This window comes from Arachis ipaensis, chromosome B6 (assembly GCF_059453495.1).
Source record: "Arachis ipaensis isolate K30076 ecotype BB chromosome B6, ASM5945349v1, whole genome shotgun sequence".
NCBI lineage: Eukaryota > Viridiplantae > Streptophyta > Magnoliopsida > Fabales > Fabaceae > Arachis > Arachis ipaensis.
In genome coordinates this window covers 71,923,953-71,947,141 of record NC_142441.1, presented here as the reverse complement: position 1 = coordinate 71,947,141, position 23,189 = coordinate 71,923,953, and the positions used below count along the sequence as shown (strand labels likewise).

The 23,189-nt window shown below is 37.7% G+C and overlaps 1 protein-coding gene and 1 pseudogene across 7 annotated transcripts; one reads left to right on the top strand and one right to left on the bottom strand.

Moving 5' to 3' along the window:
* Positions 1-2,671: 2,671 nt before the first annotated feature.
* On the bottom strand, positions 2,672-5,618 carry LOC148561287 (uncharacterized; annotated as a pseudogene). Its single transcript, XR_015885629.1, has 5 exons — positions 5,266-5,618; positions 4,776-4,871; positions 3,475-3,730; positions 3,289-3,366; positions 2,672-3,085 (listed from the first exon to the last, which is right to left on the bottom strand). The product of XR_015885629.1 is annotated as an uncharacterized LOC148561287 (transcript).
* Positions 5,619-11,124: 5,506 nt separating this feature from the next.
* LOC148561286 (uncharacterized) lies at positions 11,125-14,363 on the top strand. 6 transcript variants are annotated; one of them, XM_088491620.1, is made up of 7 exons: positions 11,125-11,349; positions 11,458-11,644; positions 11,875-11,999; positions 12,798-12,918; positions 13,002-13,066; positions 13,193-13,306; positions 13,466-14,363. In XM_088491620.1, exons 2-7 carry the CDS (start codon positions 11,572-11,574, stop codon positions 13,613-13,615), a joined length of 648 nt encoding a protein of 215 aa, XP_088347746.1. In that variant the 5' UTR covers positions 11,125-11,349; positions 11,458-11,571; the 3' UTR covers positions 13,616-14,363. The 6 variants fall into 6 exon arrangements, with proteins under 6 accessions (XP_088347746.1, XP_088347747.1, XP_088347744.1 ...); XM_088491621.1 differs by having other exon boundaries at positions 11,125-11,363; positions 11,497-11,644; positions 13,447-14,363; XM_088491618.1 differs by having other exon boundaries at positions 11,126-11,349; positions 11,500-11,644.
* The last annotated feature ends 8,826 nt before the right edge of the window (positions 14,364-23,189 follow it).

Below are 23,189 nucleotides of genomic sequence, written 5' to 3'. Positions count from 1 at the left end.
ATTTAAAAATATTATAATAGAAATTAATATAATAATTAAATTTAGATATTAATTAATGGATGAGATTATATTTAATTTTTTAATTTTAATAAGTATAAATCAACTTTAAAAAATTCTTTTTAAGTGCTTTTAAAAAATACCATAAACCTTGAGAGACAAGTGGGGCAATTGGCCAGGCAACTAGCTGAACAGCCAGCTAATGCCTTTCCAAGCGATACAATTCCTAATCCAAGGGAGGAATGTAAAGCTGTGCAGTTGAGAAATGGAAAGTTGGTTGGAGAAGACACCAAAGACATCAACAAAGATGCAACAGAGCTAAAGGAAAATGACAAGGTGGAACATAAGAAAGACAAAGATGCACAAACCTCTAAGAAAGATAAGGAAATCATGAAGCCACAATAAGAGGAAAGGAAGGGAGGAGTAAAGCCCTATGTCCCCAAACTCCCTTACTCATAGAGGCTACACAAAGAAATGATGGATCAACAATTCCCTAAGTTTTTGGAAATCTTCAGGAAATTTGAAACCAACATTCCATTAGCTGAGGCTTTAGAACAAATGCCACTTTATGCAAAGTTTCTTAAGGAACTTATCACCAAGAAGAGAAGCTGGCATGAGAAAGAGACTGTGATCCTAACCCAAGAATTAATTTATCAAACATAAAATGAGGTTTAAGTAGCGATGTATATTTAAAATCTAAAATGTTGTTAATTGAATAAAAAATCATAACCAAATTTTGATTAACTAATTTAATAAAATAATTTTAAAAACGATATCCATATTATTAAAAATTGGTTAACCAAAACTAAATTTTAAAAATCAATTTTTAACTGATTAATCAAAACCAAATTTTATGCTACTCTTAATTATTTCAAATTGGTTGTCTGTTTTTTTTTTTTAAATTGAGTTATTTTTTTAAAATTAATTTTTATTTTTATAACCGGTTAAAAATTAATTTTTTTATTTTTTAATCGATTAATAACTAATTTTATCACCTAAATTAAATATTTGATGACAGCCCTAGATTTAAGCACGTGTTCAAAAAGTTTTTTCAATCAGGGGTGAGCATGGGTAGCGGATACCCGATTATCCGTCCGAATTCGAACCAAACTAATTAAATTGGTTCTGGAACCGACGGGTAATTGGGTCCAACTAGAGGTGAGCACGGGTCGGTTTGGTTCGGGTTTATGGTAAAATTAGAACCGAACCGATCAAAATATAATTGGTTCGGTTTGGTTCAGATTTGCATTTTTTTGGTACATATACCCGAACCAAACCAAACCGATTAAAAACGGATTAGTTCGGTTCGGAAAATTGAGTACCCGATGACTTTGAAATTCATAATAAAAAAACTAAATTTTTATCTTAAAAATTCAACAAGTACAATAAACATGTAACATCAATAGAAATAATCCAAACATGTTAAACACCAAATACATTAAAAACTAAACTCATTAAAATCCAAACATATTAATAATGAATAATCATTGTCTAATGGAAAAGCCATATATATTTTTTTTTTTTTTTATTTAATTAATATATGATCGGGTTCGCGGGTTGGTTCGAGTTCTACTAGGGGTGAGCACGGGTCGGTTTGGTTCGGGTTTATGGTAAAATTAGAACCGAATCGATCAAAATGTAATTGGTTTGGTTTGGTTCGGATTTATATTTTTTGGTACATGTACCCGAACCAAACCAAACCGATTAAGAACGGATTGGTTCGGTTCGGGTAATTGGGTATCCGATGACTTTGAAATTCATAAAAAAAAAAAAAACTAAATTTTTATCTTAAAAATTCAACGAGTACAATAAACATGTAACATCAATAGAAATAATCCAAACATGTTAAATACCAAATACATTAAAAATTAAACTCATAAAATCCAAACATATTAATAGTGATTATTTTTGTCTAATGAAAAAGTCATATATATATTTTTTATTTTTTATTTAATTAATATATAATCGGGTTCACGGGTTGGTTCGGGTTCCGCACCTCCAGAACCGATACCCGAACCAATCACTAACAAAGATCATCGGTTTGATTCGGATTGGACCCAATTATCCGTTAATTCCAGAACCAATTTAATTGGTTCGGTTCAGATTCGGACGGGTAATCGGGTACCCGCTACCCGTGCTCACCCCTAGGTTCTGCACCCCTAAAACCGATACCCGAACCAATCACTAACAAAAGACATTGACTTGGTTCGAATTGGACCCGATTACCCGTTGGTTTTAGAACCAATTTAATTGGTTCGGTTCGGATTCGAACGGGTAATCGAGTACCCGCTATCCTTACTAATATTATAGCTTAAAATCACATAGAGACAAAAGAGAGAGAGAGTTTATTAACAGAGAAGAATATTATAGTAAAAGAGAGAGAATGAAATGTTTTATTGCTGTGTGTCTAATACTCATGCCATACTATCACTATTTATACATGTACGAGCACTTCATTTTCAACTCTCAATTAATTTGATTTTGTCTTGAAAAAGATTCCTTTAGCATTGAGAAAGATAGCCACCCAAGATATACGTGGTCATCCATATCTTTATCACAACACTTTAAACTTTTTTACAAGTCAATGGCTATATCAATGTCGCAGATTTCACCCGTATGATTTTGCCTCAAGACACGGTAGAAACTAGGAGCTTGAGGCTGACCCAAGATACTATTGGCACTGCAACAGACGATATTCATACCACAATAGCCTCATAAGTCATAATAACAAGACTAAAAACATAATAACAAACTAATAATGGCATCATAATTTCATATGGAAGAACTGTGTGACTCAACTTGGTCAACAAAATTATTTAATTAATACAACTTTTTCTCCTATTAAGTGGACATCAATGCCATTCCCAGTGGTGTCACATCCTCCATTGCATGATTACTTGACCACCCTGAAAAATAGAAACAAGAAGGCATGCCTCTGTGGAGCCAAATAGCTTTCATTTCTGTAAATTGCTTTCAAGCCTTTTGATTGCAGCACTAACACCACTTTTTATGTCTCTCTTATCTAAGTTTTCATTTGCAGCTTGATTCCCTTCATTAGCTTTTTCTATCAGCTTCAAATGGAGCCAACCTGCCAACATATCATGAGACAAGAATTTCAACAAATATAGTGAAAACTTGGTTGAATATGAGAGATTGCTACCAGATTGAGCATCAAGTGATGCTTCTAACAGCATTATATTCCACAACATATTATATATGAAACTTATGCATCTGCAAAAGTCACATCGACAATCTGAGCTGACAAAGTATCAAGAAATATAGCTATGTTACCAAGAGGAAAGCAAAATGCTGCTCCCAAAACTGATCCTAGCATCATGTTCCTAGCTCGCCAACGTAGTGATCCTGGCACTAAAAAAGGAAACAATCTATTAATACAATGAAATGAATGAAAAATGAATTGTTTTTGTGATTCAGTCCATGTTATAAAGAGTCTAGTGGCAGAGTATCATTTCTTACATATTAAACCAAAAGCTAAAGCAGTAGCTGAACTAGCACCAACAACATTAAAAACATCATGCACACCTCGCTGCTCTACAAGTAAATTTTGTAAGCTATAAAATGCAGCAGTGAACATTCCAAGGCGTACTCCTCCAACTATTGAGCCCCGTGTAACCCTAATGAACCGTTTCTCCATAGCATCTCTCATCAAACGATATTGCTCACGTTTGTCTTCTGTACTTCCAAGCTTCAATGTCACTTCTGCGTCCTTGCTCTAGCAAAACATTAGGAACTTATAAATACCATGACTAAAATTGGATAATAAAGAATAAAACCTCCACCTTCACATACTTGACAACAGAATATTTAATCAACAAAGAAAAGATAAACCATAGCACTATGTTCATGGGTTTTGTTTCTCTGTCTAAAGAAAATGCTAGCAAGGTTTATTTTTGCATTCAAATATTAGCATTCATTCCATCTATTGATTATTGAAGTGGGTCAGGTATTTATCTCCTCAACTTCATAGCAATGCATTAAAAGGAAAACAAGCTTATACAAATAGTAGAAAAGAGTGAAACTTCACATTAGATGACATGAATAAAGAGGATATATACTATCTATTGTGACAAAATAGAAACATCTTTGCATTCATTTAAGAAAGTAAGTACTCAGTTATTCTTTGTACTGCAATTGCAATTCAACAAATTAAAACAACTCTAGCCTTTTTAGCTTAAGTTCTTGAAAACCTACAAATGGATCAAGTATACCTTTATGCCAGCCTGTTGACGGGATTAGACAATCTTTTGACATCTTTATGGTACACTAATGGATTGGTTTACACCTTCCTTCTGATGTTACTAGTTCCCCAAGAAAATAAATCTCATCAAGTTAGAAGGATTGAGCAAAAACTCTAACATTTTTTGGATTATGAATAAACAATATCAAAGATAAAGTTCAAGTACATTTAACTCTAAATAGTTTCTTACCATATTATGGAAGGTAGCTTAGCGTTATATACAAGTAGTTTTTCAAGGAAAATAAATCCTCTGCATCCACACAAAAAGAAAAAAAAAAATTCTTTTGACATCAACACCAAAGTGTTATTCATGACACATCTAACAGTAAGCAAAAGAAGATCACTTTCATACACTGAGTTACACGCAACATTGAATTCTATAATGTAAAGAATGAAATCCATGATTGTAGTCTGGATGTTAGCAGTAACACCTGTTCTGTATTCAGCATAAAACACTCTCGTAGCCATACGGGAAAAAATAAAGAAAAAGGAATCGAGGCCTCTTGTAATCAGAACTTACAACAGAAGCATGCCTCCTTGCTACCGCCTATAACATGCCAGTAAATATTCCAATAACAGTTGTTGTACCCCAGTTAACAGCTAACTTTGGGGAGGCCTGGTAAAGGAAATTAGATAATATCAATGAAACTAATAATTGAATGAACTCAGGATGGTGAAGGCAAACACATTTCATAGTTATCTTCAAGAACCTAGAAGAAAAGGAAATGGGCCCAAATCAATGCTTTTTCCAATTTACTAAATTATTTCCAATATACCAATACAGATTGACCTAGGGTTGGTCAAATACATATTCATTATATTAATATCTTTGTGCAGTGGCAAAGAAACCAGTTCACTTACGAATACCTTCATATAAACAAGAAAATTTTAGTGAACCCTACTCAAATTCTTTGCCTAATGCTACTATATCAAATATTGCAGCTAGATCAATTTAAGAATAATAATGATATAAAATTGAGGAATAAAGAAATATGTGAGGAGTTTCGTACAATTGGTGTGGGGGATTCTGCGTCGTCGGTGGCTTCCATGGCGGTAAACGCCGTAAAATGGAAACGGAGTTGTGTACGGAGAAATTAGTTAAATTAGGTAACCAAATCGAAATGGAAGGAGCTCTAAATTCTCAATTTCTCATCGTCAAATCTGCCCGCGTTCTGATCGGCGTCGGCACTGACAGTTGTGACTCGTGAAAACAACTTCCTTCCTCTTCTTTGTCAGTCGATGTCACCTTTCGTTGTGACACCTTCTTCGCCAGTCCATTCACCCGAGTTTTTAAAATAGTATTTACTATCTAGACGTAAAGTTTAATGTGGCTATTACCAATTAGTACAATTGAAAGACCTTACTGCAGAGTATTTATTAACATTGCAAGCAATATGCCCCCAAAATGGAAGTTTACAATAAAAAAATAAAACAATATAACACTGCAGAGTATTCATTTAATTACTCAACTAATTAGAGTACAGTTTACATATAATTTCTTCATAGTTACTATCTTATATATAGTATGTACCGCTAATATAAATCTAAATCTCACCATTAGTTCTAGCTTTCTTTCAATTTTTTTTTCGTTTATCTGCTACCATGAATTATAACAGTAAATGAATAGCATAATATTTTTGAAGTTAAAAATCAAAATTAGATTATAGAAGATCCTCAGTTCAAAATCAAATCTAGCTTTTATATAAGAGCAAGATTCTATTAATATTTAAAAAAATTGAACAGCTCGATTATTTTAGAGTGATCAAGATTGTTTTATTCAACAACTAAGAATGTATAATTTCAAAGATTGAACAGAAAATAAAACAATTAACACTTTAACATATAACATTCCCCAAAAATTATAGACTAACCTGACTGAGTGACCGAAGAAGACGACGCTGGAGCCTGGAAGAAGCTGGCTGCTAGTAGGGGTGTAAGTTATCGAACCGGACCGAAAATAGAATACATGTATAATAGAATACAAATACTATATTTACATAATTCTCTCTCACACACACACTATTTTACATGACTTTTCTTTGTTTTCACATGACTTATAATTAATATGTTTCACAATTTGTTGTTGTGGCTTCGTGCTTCTCCAATGACAACTGATATTGAGGAGCTTATTTAAGAGTTTGAGAAACTTGAATTAGGTATGCAACAAAGAAATTTGTTGTTCCTTTTATGGTTTATGTTTATAATTTATAATCTATATTATGTTTATAATCTATAATGATTTTTTTGTTTTATTTTTGTAGAAATTGCACCAACCGGAGAAGATGATGATGAGTCTGGTGTGGATTCAGATTAAGCATAGTGGCTGTTTGGTTTTTATTTATTTTAAAGTGACTGTTTCAGTTTAAAATGTGTTTATTTTTGCTGTTTTGCTAGACATTTTTAATTGTCTTTGTTTTATGTTTAATTAAGTTGAATTTGTATTGAATTTGGATGTGATATACTCTTGTTATTCTAGTTTATTGAAAGTTTTAAACTTCATTTTATGGTAATTTAAATTCTGATTATTAGGTGTAAAAAAATCGAAAAAACCGACCGAACCAAACTGCTGTTGGTTCGGTTCGGTTCGGTTCGGTTGTTCAAACAGCAGCCAACCGAATGGTTGATATCATTGTAGAACCGATCAGGTTGGTTCGGTTGGTTTTCAGTCCAAAACCGAACCAAACCGAACCGATTACACCCCTAGCTGCTGGAGAGGGAACGGCTGACTGAAGACGAAGCTGGCTGTTGGAGAGGGAACCGCGAACAACGATGCTAACAGAGATACCGACTGAGACGCCAACAACAGAGAAAAAGTTGGTTGCTGCGTCGCTACTACTACCAGGAAGACGATGGAGAAGACGATGCACCAGATGGTCCCACGGACGAGGTGGAGAAGACGATGCGCCTGACGCCTAATGGAGAAGACGATGAAGATTGGAGAAGCTGGTTGCGTGGTAGGAGGAAGCTCTGCCTCTGCTAGGGTTTCTACTTTTTGGGTTTACTCCATGGTTCCGCCGTTAGTAAGATAGTATTAGGGTTATGAGTTGGAAAACACATAAAAAGTCATATATATATATATATATATATATATATATATATATATATATATATTATTTATTTATTTAATTATGATCGGGTTCACGGGTTGGTTCGAGTTTCGCACCACAAAATCGATACCCGAACCAATCATCAGCAAATGTCATCGGTTTGGTTCGGGTTGGACCCGATTACCCGTCGGTTCCAAAACCAATTTAGTTGGTTCGGTTCGGGTTTGGACGGGTAATCGGATACCCGCTAACCGTGCTCACCCCTAAATTAGATAGTAACAAATACATGACTTCTCTTATTTTATGTATTTTGTAAGTTCAAAAAAATGGGAAAAATTAACCCTAAAAGTGATACGGTTGTTGGAAGTACTTCTTCTCCAAGTGCAGCTACTCCCGCTGCTAAGAACGATGGTCTTTCTGGTGGAACATCGCAAAGTCCAGCTCCCCCACCGTTGCCTGCCTCAAATCCTTCATCAGAAACATAAACCGAAGCTGCTGGAACTACTGGCGAGCCTCCAAAAGAGGTAAAATGTAAACCCAGTAGAGCACCTAGTAGTGTTTGGGCGCATTTTTCTATAAGTTTTTTTAATGAAGCCTGCTGCAACTATTGTAAAAAAAAATATGCATACAATAGTTCTAGTCATGGTACAACAAACTTGCATAAACATTTAAGAATTTACACTAAAAATCCTCATAAGCAAGCTGAAGAGGGGCAGAAAAATATTGCACTTGGGAGCCAATTTGAGGATGACCCTAATGCAGTCACTATGAAACTTGTTGATTTTAATCAAGAGAAAACTCGTCTTGCTCTTGCAAATATGATAATTGTTGATGAACTTCCTTTTAAATTTGTTGAGACTTAAGGTTTTAGACAATTTATAAGTAAAGCACAACCTAGGTTTAAGGTTCCTCCCGTTGGACAATTGCTAGAGATTGTATGGCTTTGTTTAGATATGAGAAAGAGAAGTTGAGAAATTTGTTATCTGAAAATCGCCAAATGGTTTCCCTTCCTACCGATACTTGGACCTCAATTCAGAATTTGAATTATATGTGTGTGACTGCGTATTATATTGATGAGTCTTGGACATTGCATAAAAAAATATTGAATTTTGGTTTGATTACTGATCATAAGGGTGAAACTATAGGGAGAGCCTTAGAACAATGCTTGCAAGAGTGGGGTATTAGAAGGATATGTTGTGTAACTGTTGACAATGCTAGTGCTAATGGTATTGTAATTTCGTATTTACTTAGAGGCATGGGTGATTGGAATGGGTCAACATTGTTAAATGGGGAGTTCATGCATATGAAATGTTGTGCTCACATATTAAATCTAATTGTCGATGATGGTATGAAAGAGATTGATAGCTCAATAACTAAAATCAGAATTGCATGCAAGTTTGTTAGGTCATCTCCTTCTAGGATGCAAGCTTTTAAGAGGTGTGTTCAAGAGGCTAATATAACTTGTAAAGCCAGTGTAGTGTTAGATGTGCCTACTAGGTGGAACTCTACCTATTTGATGCTAGAGGCTGCTGAGAAGTTTGAATCGGCTTTTAGTCGGCTTAGTTATCAAGACTCATTTTATTTGTTGACGCTTGAGTCTGAAGGAGGACCTCCTGATGCTAATGATTGGAAAAGGGCACGTGTGTTTGTGAAGTTCTTGAAAATATTTTATGATGTAACTCTTACTTTTTCTGGTTCTTTGAATGTCACATGTAATAATTTTTTCAATAAATTGTGTGACATTCAAAAAATTTTGAATAAGTGGAGAAAGATGGCGACACAAATGAAAATGAAAGTAAAACTAGACAAATATTGGGAGGGTGATGGCATAAATTATTTTTTCTTTGTGGCTGTTTTTCTTGATCCTCGTTACAAGTATGAGTATGTTGAATTTTGTTTTAATCGGGTGTATGGGTTGAATCAAGCCAAAGATATGTTGAAAAAATTGAAGGATATCATTCATAAGTTGTTTGAGTATTACTCCATGATATATCCCCTTCCGGATGGTAATTCTTCTGGTAGTTTTAATTCTAGTATTACCTCTCATGATCATGGGGTTGGTGGTGAAAATGCAAATGAGGAGGAAGATGACTTCGAAGATGAGTCTAGATTGAGGGTTAAAAAAAGCAAGGTGAGGTCAAAAGGAATGAATTAGAAAGATACATGGAAGATGATGTGGAGGATAACATTTCCGGTTTTGACATTTTGCGTTGGTGGAAATTGAAATCAATGAAGTATTATGCTCTTGCTCACATGGCTAAGGATTTGTTGGCTATTCTCGTCTCTACCGTATCTTCTGAGTCGGCATTTAGTACTAGTGGTCGTGTGCTTGACCAATTTAGAAGCTCATTAAGTCCTTCTACTGTTGAGTCTCTAATTTGCTCACAAAATTGGTTGAAGACTCAAAAGAAGATGTATGACTTAAAGCAAGAACTTAAGGACCAAGAAAAACTTGAATTAGGTAACTATTTTTAAATTATATTGCTTTAAATTATTATGTAATTGTTGTTATTGTTGAGTCTTTAATAATAATTTAATTACTGTTAATGTAGAGCTTTCAACTTTAACAATATCTAATGAAGCCATTAGAGTTGATGTTGTTTACAACAATTTGAGGTTAATATTTTTTCACTAATTATTTATTTGTTGAATTACTTTTAATTAATCAATTTTATATATTAACATTAGCTAATTATATGCTGATTTTTTGAAGGTCACAACTTCTCTCTTAAATATGCTTGGTTGATGGAGTGAAGGATTATGAAGTGAAGACTTCGAAAATTAGACAAATATTTCTATTGCACTTTTGTATTTAGCTTCTAATGTTTAGATTTTAATGTGTTTTGGTTTTAGCTTCTTTCAAAGATTATTCACTAGACTTTTGTATTTAACTTCTAATATTTCTATTGCACTTTTATATTTTCATTAGACAAAGATTATTCACTTTTAATATATTTGGATTTTGATGAGTTTAGTTTTTAATGTATTTGGTATCTAATATGTTTGCATTATTTCTAATCTATGATGTATAGACACTGACACGGACACGGGACACGCTGACACACGAATTTTAAAATCTTACATGACACGGGGACACGCATACATATAAAATATAAAGTATTTTTTAGATAAATCGTAATGATATTTTGATATTTTATTGATATTAAAATATAAATTAAAATTTTTAATTATTTTTAATGTCTTATTTTAATTATATCAAGTATTTAAAATAATTTTTGTTTTAATAAATAATAATATATATTATATCTAAATTTATTTTAAAAATATATGTTAAGAATAAGACAAGACACGTTGACATGTGATGGTATTTAGGTGTGTCCAGATGTATCCGAAGAAAAATTTTTTATTTTTTATTAAGACACGGTTGGACACAGCAGACACACGTGTCGGACGAGTGTCAGTGAGTATCGTGTCCGAAATGTGTCCGAGACGCGGACACGACAACTCAACAAAGTGTCCGTGCTTCATAGTTTCTATTGATGTTACATGTTTATTGTATTTGTTGAATTTTTAAGATAAAAATTTGCCAATTTGATTTTTTTATGAATTTTAAAGTTATCGGGTACCTACTATCCGAACCGAACTAATCCGCTCTTAATCGGTTTGGTTTAATTCGGGTAGAAACACAAAAAAATACAAATTCAAATCAAATCGAACCAATTTTTTTTTATCAATTCAGTTCTAATTTTACTTTAAACCCGAACCAAACTAACCTGACCTGTGCTCACCCTATTTTCAGTTCTTATGAAATTTGCTGTTAAAGCGTGAAATTTCAAAATCATCCTTGTCCAAATTATAATATTCCAAATGTATCCTTGCCTTTATCTAACCATGTTGCTCTTGCTCTCCTTTCAACTCTTTAGTGTAAACTGTAATTGAGCAGTGACAACAGCTGAGGTCCTTGGAGCAGTGCGCCGTCGCCACCGCTCGCCGCCGACGCAGTGCGTCTTTGCCCGCTCGTCAGTGAGCCACTGCCACTGTGCACCACCACCCCTGTATTTGTGTGCGACTCCTCCTAAGTGACAAGTTGTGTAAATCTTGTATATTTTCGCTCTTTGCTTGTGTTTTCTGAAACTTGCCATTACATGCTCACTAAGTTTGTTAATGCTTTATGTTATTACGATGCCCTAGCAGTTAGTTATTAGCGTATTCTTCTTGAATCAATATCTACAGCAGTAATTCATCGTTCATCGTTGTGTTCAAGTCTCTTTGGCCACCTAAGCATCGAGTAACACTATAAGAAGAGAGATGAAAGCCCCTTCCTCTCTGTTCCTGAGGGGCCACATTCCTTGCGCCAATTCACTCCTCACTACTTACAAAGGTTCTATCCACTTCCCTCATTTCTCAACTCTTATCAAGTGTGACCACAAAAATCGCTTTCCAATAATCAATTTTCTTACTTGGCACACGGCTGTATTGTTATGTGATTAGCTGCAATTGTTGGCTGTTGACTTTGATATTCCTTCCATCGGTAGCTTTTCATTTACATTTTCCCATTCAAATGAAGTTTCAGTTTCCTTTGTAGTTGACTATAGTTGGGTATTAATGCAGGAGCACCCAATGCAACAAAGCATCCCATCTTCTACTTCTGTAAGAGCATCCAAACTAATTCATATGAAATTGCTAATGGAAGCTACAATCCCACTGTACAGCAGACAAAAGAAAAGAGTATGATGGTATGTGTTACTCCCATAACTGTCATGTGCTATCATGAAAGTTTATCATGATTGGTTTTTTCTAAATACAAAAGTTAGCTCAAGGAGGAGGACTAATGAAGCTATTAATAAAGGGTAATATTGGCCAATAGCCTAGTAGACTTAACACCTCCACATCGCTCTAGCACTAGGCCATAGCCATTTGGAATGTGAAGTTTGCGGATCAGATATTTATGGCATATGATATTGTTACATCATTAAATTGATGTAGTGGATTATCTATTAAAATGGTTGGAAAAGACTTGGTTGTTGTATAAAATTTTATATGATTAGAACTTCCAATTCAGTGATGGATTTTGTGAGTAAACAAATCAGCAAAAAGTTATTTAATGCAAGTATAAGCGTTATTTTATGGTGAACTTATGTAACTCGATCATCTCCTTTATATTCAACATCTTTTTAGAGCAGATGTTTGGGCAAGTTTCAGTCGGAAGGATTTAGGCATTTGGCTTCTATTTGGTCCAAAGAGCATGGCAATTTTAGAGGGGTTTCCTTGTTGAGTCTTCTTTTGTCTATTCTTATTTTTATAATGAGGATTCTTTCTTCTAAAATATTTTTTTTGTTATATTCTTCTTTTATCAATGGATATTCTCCTATTGAAAACTAGCATGTTGTCATTAGTATTTTCTTTAACCTTGGCATAATCTTTGTTTCTTTTGTTTTTATCTAAATATCCAATTTAGTTATTCTTTCTTATGAGTGTTGTTTTGGTAGCATGGAAATATTTGCTTATGTTAAATATAATTATTCAAACTGTAGGAGAAGCAATCTAAAAAAATTGAATCTATTGGAGCTTTTCAAAAGTTGCCAATAGTGATGCCATCTATTGACATTCTTGAGTCAGCCCTAAGAAAGGTGAAGAAGATTTCTCCAACGAAAGGTTCTTGACCTCAATTTGTACTTAATTTAGTTACATGTTAATCTCTTTCATCAACATTGAATTTTGGTTTGCATAAACTGTAGGAATTGCAAATATTGCAAAAAGAGAGAAAAACAAGGGTGCTAAGCAACTTGATGCATTAATGAAAGTATGTTATTAACTTCCTCATATTCAATGCCTAGAGCTATATAATGCCTATTTTGGGCTTTCTGGCAATATGTCTTATAAATCATAAAGTGAATAGGGATAAAGTTAATGCTATAGTTCTTGCTAGGAACTTGCTGTTCCTTTGAGGACGTATGTGGAGAACTTTCCTGATAAAGCATATCTTCATCCTTATGAAAGGTCTCTTATTGAGTTGACACTTGGAGACGGATACTATGAAAAGGTATGTTTAAAGAGTTGCATTGCAGCACTGGACATGTTTTAGACTTCCATTTGCATGTTCCCATAATTATTAAGGGTACAGTACTATATGTTATATTGAGATAAATCTGTTATATGTTAGACATAATTTTTCTACTGTAGATTTACAATTGTTTAACAGGTACTAGGAAAAGTAGATACATTAAGGAAGAGGGTAGTCTCTGTTGGAAAGGAACATGCTTCACTTTGTGCAAAGGTATCTAATTATTTACATAATTGTTTGACATATTTCTTGGTTGCGTATGAAAATACCAAACCTGTTAATTTATGAAATTGGGAACGAAACACCCGATCTGGCAACCCTTGGTTTCTAGTAAAATTCAGTCTCTGATTTTATAGGGTGAAGTTCTCTGTTTGCTCACAAACTGTTAAAAGTTCTATTTTTGCTCATTCAAACCAATGAAGTTTCTGGTTTGCCATCTCGTAAACTCACTTATTGGACCAGCAGACCAATTTTTTTGGGTCAATAGCAGCTTTCAAGCTCATGAAACAGGCCAACCTATGCACTATCTTACCCAAGTCCGAGCTAAGATGTCACATTCTGTCCTCATATAGGCTATGATGTTTGGCAGCTATTTGTCCTTGCAAAGGTGGTTGTAATTTTTCTTTCTCTTTCAAGATTCGTCAAGCTTTTCAAGCCAAATCCATTGATGGTTACCTAGTTATATTGTAGTGATTGGAGAAGAAAATGACTGGATATTGATTATATAAAACAGAGGTGATCAATTGGCAATTAGTAAAATGGGTTTTGAGTAACAGCTCAGTCTCTCCCACATTCTAATCCAATATATGCCTTCCTCTCCTAACCTCTCCACACCTTACATATAATCCCATTCACTATTCTCTCTCCACCAGTTCACCATTCTGTTATGCTCTATAGGATTCCATGCTCACCGTTCTAGTTATGTTTTAATGAGATTTTTACGGTCCTAGTTATGTTTTTCTGCTTCTCTAGCCTCCAGAACCATTCCATCATCACTACTATAAGCATTTTATTGTGATCCATGCCCTATTAATGATGGCTGTGCCTGTGATGCTCAAAATCATGAGTTTGTTATTCTTTCATAATATATGACAATTATAGCATAAAATCTCATGAAATTGCATTAATTCATCCATGGTTGATTGAATCAAAGAAAACATGGAAATCTACCCAATTGGCTTGCTTATGGCTCAAGAAAGTGCATAAAACCTATTGAAAACAAAGGAAAAAGCATAGAAAAACATGACATGGTGACATGTCATCAGAGGACACCTAAAGGCGAGCTGTAATGGCCTCATCTTCGGCAGGTTCCTCCGGTTTTTTTCTGGTTTTTTCCCGAATTTTTTTTTACGTTGTGCTGACCCTCATTCTTTAAATGACACTATCTCGAGGAGGACACCTAAAGGCAAGCCGTAATGGCCACATCTTCGGCAGGCTCCTCCGGGTTTTTTTTTCCGGTTTTTTTTTTTACGTTGTGCTGACCCTCGTTCTTTAAATGATGCTATTTCGAGGAGGACACCTAAAGGCGAGCCGTAATGGCCTCAACTTCGGCAGGCTCCTCTGGTTTTTTTTTCTGGTTTTTTTCTCGGTTTTTTTTTTACGTTCTGCTGACCCTCGTTCTTTAAATGACGCTATCTCGAGGAGGACACCTAAAGGCGAGCTGTAATGGCCTCATCTTCTGTAGGTTCCTCCGGTTTTTTTCAGTTTATTTTCCCGGTTTTTTTTTATTTTTTTTACGTTGTGCTGACCTTCGTTGTTTAAATGACGCTATCCCGAGGAGGACACCTAAAGGCGAGTTGTAATGGCCTCATTTTCGGCAGGCTCCTCAGGTTTATTTTTCCCGTTTTTTTTTTTTTCGTTGTGCTGACACACGTTCTTTAAATGATGCTATTTCAAGGAGGACACCTAAGGGCGAGCCGTAATGGCCTCATCTTCGGCAGGCTCCTCGGGTTTTTTTTTCCCGGTTTTTTTTTTTTACGTTGTGCTGACCCTCGTTCTTTAAATGACGTTATCTCGAGGAGGACACCTAAAGGCGAGCTGTAATGGCCTCATCTTCGGCAGGCTCCTCCGGTTTTTTTTTTCCCGGTTTTTTTTCCCAGTTTTTTTTTACGTTGTGCTGACCCTCGTTCTTTAAATGACGCTATTTCAAGGAGGACACCTAAAGGCGAGCCGTAATGGCCTCATCTTCGGCAGGCTCCTCCAGTTTTTTTTTTCGGTTTTTTTCTCGGATTTTTTTATATGTTGTGCTGACCCTCGTTCTTTAAATGACGCTATCTCGAGGAGGACACATAAAGGCGAGCTGTAATGGCCTCATCTTCGGCAGGTTCCTCCGTTTGTTTTTTTGTTTTTTGCTGAATTTTTTTTACGTTGTGCTGACCCTCGTTCTTTAAATGACACTATCTCGAGGAGGACACCTAAAGGCGAGCCGTAATGGCCATATCTTCGGCAGGCTCCTCCGGTTTTTTTTTTCCGGTTTTTTTTTTATGTTGTGCTGACCCTCGTTCTTTAAATGACGCTATCTCGAGGAGGACACCTAAAGGCAAGCTTCAATGGCCTCATCTTTGGCAGGTTCCTCCGGTTTTTTTCGGTTTATTTTCCCGGTTTTTTTAATTTTTTTATTTTTTTACGTTGTGCTGACCTTCGTTGTTTAAATGACGCTATCCCGAGGAGAACACCTAAAGGCGAGCCGTAATGGCCTCATCTTCGGCAGGCTCCTCCGGTTTTTTTTTCTTTTTTTTTTCTCGGATTTTTTTTTTACGTTGTGCTGACCCTCGTTCTTTAAATGACGTTATCCCGAGGAGGACTCCTATAGGCGAGCCGTAATGGCCTCATCTTCGGCAGGCTCCTCCGATTTTTTTTCCGGTTTTTTCTCGGATTTTTTTTTTATGTTGTGCTGAACCTCGTTCTTTAAATGACGCTATCTCGAGGAGGACACCTAAAGGCGAGCTGTAATGGCCTCATCTTCGGCAGGTTCCTCCGGTTTTTTTTCTGGTTTTTTCCCGAATTTTTATTTTACGTTGTGCTGTCCCTCGTTCTTTAAATGACACTTTCTCGAGGAGGACACATAAAGGCAAGCCGTAATGGCCACATCTTCGGCAGGCTCTTCCGGTTTTTTTTTTTCCGGTTTTTTTTTTACGTTGTGCTGACCCTCGTTCTTTAAATGACGCTATTTCAAGGAGGACACCTAAAGGCGAGCCGTAATGGCCTCATCTTCGGCAGGCTCCTCCGGTTTTTTTTTCTGGTTTTTTTCTCGGATTTTTTTTTACGTTGTGCTGACCCTCGTTCTTTAAATGACGTCATCCCGAGGAGGACTCCTAAAGGCGAGCCGTAATGGCCTCATCTTCGGCAGGCTTCTCCGGTTTTTTTTCTGGTTTTTTTCTTCCAGTTTTTTTTTCTTCTTTTTTTTTTTACGTTGTGCTGACCCTCGTTCTTTAAATGACGCTATTTCAAGGAGGACACCTAAAGGCGAGCCGTAATGGCCTCATCTTCGGCAGGCTCCTCCGATTTTTTTTCCGGTTTTTTCTCGGATTTTTTTTTATGTTGTGCTGACCCTCGTTCTTTAAATGACGCTATCTCGAGGAGGACACCTAAAGGCGAGCTGTAATGGCCTCATCTTCGGCAGGTTCCTCCGATTTTTTTCTGGTTTTTTCCCGAATGTTTTTTTTACGTTGTGTTGACCCTCGTTCTTTAAATGACACTATCTCGAGGAGGACACCTAAAGGCAAGCCGTAATGGCCACATCTTCGGCAGGCTCCTTCGGTTTTTTTTTTCCGGTTTTTTTTTTACGTTGTGCTGACCCTCGTTCTTTAAATGATGCTATTTCGAGGAGGACACCTAAAGGCGAGCCGTAATGGCCTCGTCTTCAGCAGGCTCGTCCGGTTTTTTTTCTAGTTTTTTTCTCGGATTTTTTTTACGTTGTGCTGACCCTCGTTCTTTAAATGACGCTATCTCGAGGAGGACACCTAAAGGCGAGCTGTAATGGCCTCATCTTCTGTAGGTTCCTCCGGTTTTTTGGGTTTATTTTCCCGGTTTTTTTATTTTTTTATTTTTTTTTACGTTGTGCTGACCTTCTTTGTTTAAATGATGCTATCCCGAGGAGGACACCCAAAGGCGAGTTGTAATGGCCTCATCTTCGGCAGGCTCCTCGGGTTTATTTTTCCCGGTTTTTTTTTTTTTTTACGTTGTGCTGACACTCGTTCTTTAAATGACGCTATTTCAAGGAGGACACCTAAAGGCGAGCCGTAATGGCCTCATCTTCGGCAGGCTCCTCGGGTTTTTTTTTAGTTGTACTGTCCCTCGTTCTTTAAATGACGCTATCCCGAGGAGGACACCTAAAGGCGAGCCGTAAGGGCCACGTCTTCGGCAAGCTCCTCCGGTTTTTTTTTCTGGTTTTTTTTTACGTTGTGCTGACCCTCGTTCTTTAAATGACGCTATCTCGAGGAGGACACCTAAAGGCGAGCTGTAATGGCCTCATCTTTGGCAGGTTCCTCCGGTTTTTTTCGGTTTTTTTTCCGATTTTTTTTTACGTTGTGCTGACCCTCGTTCTTTAAATGACACTATCTCGAGGAGGACACCTAAAGTCGAACCGTAATGGCCACATCTTCGGCAGGTTCCTCCGTTTTTTTTTTCCAGTTTTTTTTTTTTACGTTGTGCTAACCCTCGTTCTTTAAATGATGCTAATTCGAGGAGGACACCTAAAGGCGAGCCGTAATGGCCTCATCTTCGGCAGGCACCTCTGGTTTTTTTTTTCCGGTTTTTTTCTCGGATTTTTTTTTATGTTGTGCTGACCTTCGTTCTTTAAATAACGCTATCTCGAGGAAGACACCTAAAGGCAAGCCGTAATGGCCACATCTTCGGCAGGCTCCTCCGGTTTTTTTTTCCAGTTTTTTTTTTTTACGTTGTGCTGACCCTCGTTCTTTAAATGATGCTATTTCGAGGAGGACACCTAAAGGCGAGCCGTAATGGCCTCGTCTTCGGTAGGCTCCTCCTGTTTTTTTTCTGGTTTTTTTCTCGGATTTTTTTTACGTTGTGCTGACCCTCGTTCTTTAAATGACGCTATCTCGAGGAGGACACCTAAAGGCGAGCTGTAATGGCCTCATCTTCTGTAGGTTCCTCCGGTTTTTTTGGGTTATTTTCCTGGTTTTTTTATTTTTTTATTTTTTTTACGTTGTGCTGACCTTCGTTGTTTAAATGATGCTATCCCGAGGAGGACACCTAAAGGCGAGTTGTAATGGCCTCATCTTCGGCAGGCTCCTCGGGTTTATTTTTCCCGGTTTTTTTTTTTTTTTACGTTGTGCTGACACTCGTTCTTTAAATAACGCTATTTCAAAGAGGATACCTAAAGGCGAGCCGTAATGGCCTCATCTTGGCAGCCTCCTCGGGTTTTTTTTTAGTTGTACTGTCCCTCGTTCTTTAAATGATGCTATCCCGAGGAGGACACCTAAAGGCGAGCCATAAGGGCCACATCTTCGGCAAGCTCCTCCGGTTTTTTTTTCTGGTTTTTTTTTTACGTTGTGCTGACCCTCGTTCTTTAAATGACGCTATCTCGAGGAGGACACCTAAAGGCGAGCTGTAATGGCCTCATCTTCGGCAGGTTCCTCCGGTTTTTTTTCGGTTTTTTTCCCAATTTTTTTTTACGTTGTGCTGACCCTCGTTCTTTAAATGACACTATCTCGAGGAGGACACCTAAAGTCGAGCCGTAATGGCCACATCTTCGGCAGGTTCCTCCGGTTTTTTTTTTCCAGTTTTTTTTTTTTTACGTTGTGCTAACCCTCGTTCTTTAAATGATGCTAATTCGAGGAGGACACCTAAAGGCGAGCCGTAATGGCCTCATCTTCGGCAGGCTCCTCTGGTTTTTTTTTCCGGTTTTTTTCTCGGATTTTTTTTTATGTTGTGCTGACCTTCGTTCTTTAAATAACGCTATCTCGAGGAAGACACCTAAAGGCAAGCCGTAATGGCCACATCTTCGGCAGGCTCCTCCGGTTTTTTTTCTAGTTTTTTTTACGTTGTGCTGACCCTCGTTCTTTAAATGATGCTATTTCGAGGAGGACACCTAAAGGCGAGCCGTAATGGCCTCGTCTTCGGTAGGCTCCTCCTGTTTTTTTTCTTGTTTTTTTCTCGGATTTTTTTTACGTTGTGCTGACCCTCGTTCTTTAAATGACGCTATCTCGAGGAGGACACCTAAAGGCGAGCTGTAATGGCCTCATCTTCTGTAGGTTCCTCCGGTTTTTTTGGGTTATTTTCCTGGTTTTTTTATTTTTTTATTTTTTTTACGTTGTGCTGACCTTCGTTGTTTAAATGATGCTATCCCGAGGAGGACACCTAAAGGCGAGTTGTAATGGCCTCATCTTCGGCAGGCTCCTCGGGTTTATTTTTCCCGGTTTTTTTTTTTTTTTACGTTGTGCTGACACTCGTTCTTTAAATAACGCTATTTCAAAGAGGATACCTAAAGGCGAGCCGTAATGGCCTCATCTTGGCAGCCTCCTCGGGTTTTTTTTTAGTTGTACTGTCCCTCGTTCTTTAAATGACGCTATCCCGAGGAGGACACCTAAAGGCGAGCCATAAGGGCCACATCTTCGGCAAGCTCCTCCGGTTTTTTTTTCTGGTTTTTTTTTACGTTGTGCTGACCCTCGTTCTTTAAATGACGCTATCTCGAGGAGGACACCTAAAGGCGAGCTGTAATGGCCTCATCTTCGGCAGGTTCCTCCGGTTTTTTTTCGGTTTTTTTCCCGATTTTTTTTTACGTTGTGCTGACCCTCGTTCTTTAAATGACACTATCTCGAGGAGGACACCTAAAGTCGAGCCGTAATGGCCACATCTTCGGCAGGTTCCTCCGGTTTTTTTTTTCCAGTTTTTTTTTTTTACGTTGTGCTAACCCTCGTTCTTTAAATGATGCTAATTCGAGGAGGACACCTAAAGGCGAGCCGTAATGGCCTCATCTTCGGCAGGCTCCTCTGGTTTTTTTTTCCGGTTTTTTTCTCGGATTTTTTTTTTATGTTGTGCTGACCTTCGTTCTTTAAATAACGCTATCTCGAGGAAGACACCTAAAGGCAAGCCGTAATGGCCACATCTTCGGCAGGCTCCTCCGGTTTTTTTTTCCAGTTTTTTTTTTTTACGTTGTGCTGACCCTCGTTCTTTAAATGATGCTATTTCGAGGAGGACACCTAAAGGCGAGCCGTAATGGCCTCGTCTTCGGTAGGCTCCTCCTGTTTTTTTTCTGGTTTTTTTCTCGGATTTTTTTTACGTTGTGCTGACCCTCGTTCTTTAAATGACGCTATCTCGAGGAGGACACCTAAAGGCGAGCTGTAATGGCCTCATCTTCTGTAGGTTCCTCCGGTTTTTTTGGGTTATTTTCCTGGTTTTTTTATTTTTTTATTTTTTTTACGTTGTGCTGACCTTCGTTGTTTAAATGATGCTATCCCGAGGAGGACACCTAAAGGCGAGTTGTAATGGCCTCATCTTCGGCAGGCTCCTCGGGTTTATTTTTCCCGGTTTTTTTTTTTTTTTACGTTGTGCTGACACTCGTTCTTTAAATAACGCTATTTCAAAGAGGATACCTAAAGGCGAGCCGTAATGGCCTCATCTTGGCAGCCTCCTCGGGTTTTTTTTTAGTTGTACTGTCCCTCGTTCTTTAAATGACGCTATCCCGAGGAGGACACCTAAAGGCGAGCCATAAGGGCCACATCTTCGGCAAGCTCCTCCGGTTTTTTTTTCTGGTTTTTTTTTACGTTGTGCTGACCCTCGTTCTTTAAATGACGCTATCTCGAGGAGGACACCTAAAGGCGAGCTGTAATGGCCTCATCTTCGGCAGGTTCCTCCGGTTTTTTTTCGGTTTTTTTCCCGATTTTTTTTTACGTTGTGCTGACCCTCGTTCTTTAAATGCCACTATCTCGAGGAGGAAACCTAAAGTCGAGCCGTAATGGCCACATCTTCGGCAGGTTCCTCCGGTTTTTTTTTTCCAGTTTTTTTTTTTTTTACGTTGTGCTAACCCTCGTTCTTTAAATGATGCTAATTCGAGGAGGACACCTAAAGGCGAGCCGTAATGGCCTCATCTTCGGCAGGCTCCTCTGGTTTTTTTTTCCGGTTTTTTTCTCGGATTTTTTTTTATGTTGTGCTGACCTTCGTTCTTTAAATAACGCTATCTCGAGGAAGACACCTAAAGGCAAGCCGTAATGGCCACATCTTCGGCAGGCTCCTCCGGTTTTTTTTCTAGTTTTTTTTACGTTGTGCTGACCCTCGTTCTTTAAATGATGCTATTTCGAGGAGGACACCTAAAGGCGAGCCGTAATGGCCTCGTCTTCGGTAGGCTCCTCCTGTTTTTTTTCTTGTTTTTTTCTCGAATTTTTTTTACTTGTGCTGACCCTCGTTCTTTAAATGACGCTATCTCGAGGAGGACACCTAAAGGCGAGCTGTAATGGCCTCATCTTCTGTAGGTTCCTCCGGTTTTTTTGGGTTATTTTCCTGGTTTTTTTATTTTTTTATTTTTTTTACGTTGTGCTGACCTTCGTTGTTTAAATGATGCTATCCCGAGGAGGACACCTAAAGGCGAGTTGTAATGGCCTCATCTTCGGGAGGCTCCTCGGGTTTATTTTTCCCGGTTTTTTTTTTTTACGTTTTGCTGACACTCGTTCATTAAATAACGCTATTTCAAAGAGGATACCTAAAGGCGAGCCGTAATGGCCTCATCTTGGCAGCCTCCTCGGGTTTTTTTTTAGTTGTACTGTCCCTCGTTCTTTAAATGACGCTATCCCGAGGAGGACACCTAAAGGCGTGCCGTAAGGGCCACATCTTCGGCAGGCTCCTCCGGTTTTTTTTTCTGGTATTTTTTTTACGTTGTGCTAACCCTCGTTCTTTAAATGACGCTATCTCGAGGAGGACACCTAAAGGCGAGCCGTAATGGCCTCGTCTTCAGCAGGCTCGTCCGGTTTTTTTTCTAGTTTTTTTCTCGGATTTTTTTTACGTTGTGCTGACCTTCGTTGTTTAAATGACGCTATCCCGAGGAGGACACCTAAAGGCGAGTTGTAATGGCCTCATTTTCGGCAGGCTCCTCAGGTTTATTTTTCCCGTTTTTTTTTTTTTCGTTGTGCTGACACACGTTCTTTAAATGATGCTATTTCAAGGAGGACACCTAAGGGCGAGCCGTAATGGCCTCATCTTCGGCAGGCTCCTCGGGTTTTTTTTTCCCGGTTTTTTTTTTTTACGTTGTGCTGACCCTCGTTCTTTAAATGACGTTATCTCGAGGAGGACACCTAAAGGCGAGCTGTAATGGCCTCATCTTCGGCAGGCTCCTCCGGTTTTTTTTTTCCCGGTTTTTTTTCCCAGTTTTTTTTTACGTTGTGCTGACCCTCGTTCTTTAAATGACGCTATTTCAAGGAGGACACCTAAAGGCGAGCCGTAATGGCCTCATCTTCGGCAGGCTCCTCCAGTTTTTTTTTTCGGTTTTTTTCTCGGATTTTTTTATATGTTGTGCTGACCCTCGTTCTTTAAATGACGCTATCTCGAGGAGGACACATAAAGGCGAGCTGTAATGGCCTCATCTTCGGCAGGTTCCTCCGTTTGTTTTTTTGTTTTTTGCTGAATTTTTTTTACGTTGTGCTGACCCTCGTTCTTTAAATGACACTATCTCGAGGAGGACACCTAAAGGCGAGCCGTAATGGCCATATCTTCGGCAGGCTCCTCCGGTTTTTTTTTTCCGGTTTTTTTTTTATGTTGTGCTGACCCTCGTTCTTTAAATGACGCTATCTCGAGGAGGACACCTAAAGGCAAGCTTCAATGGCCTCATCTTTGGCAGGTTCCTCCGGTTTTTTTCGGTTTATTTTCCCGGTTTTTTTAATTTTTTTATTTTTTTACGTTGTGCTGACCT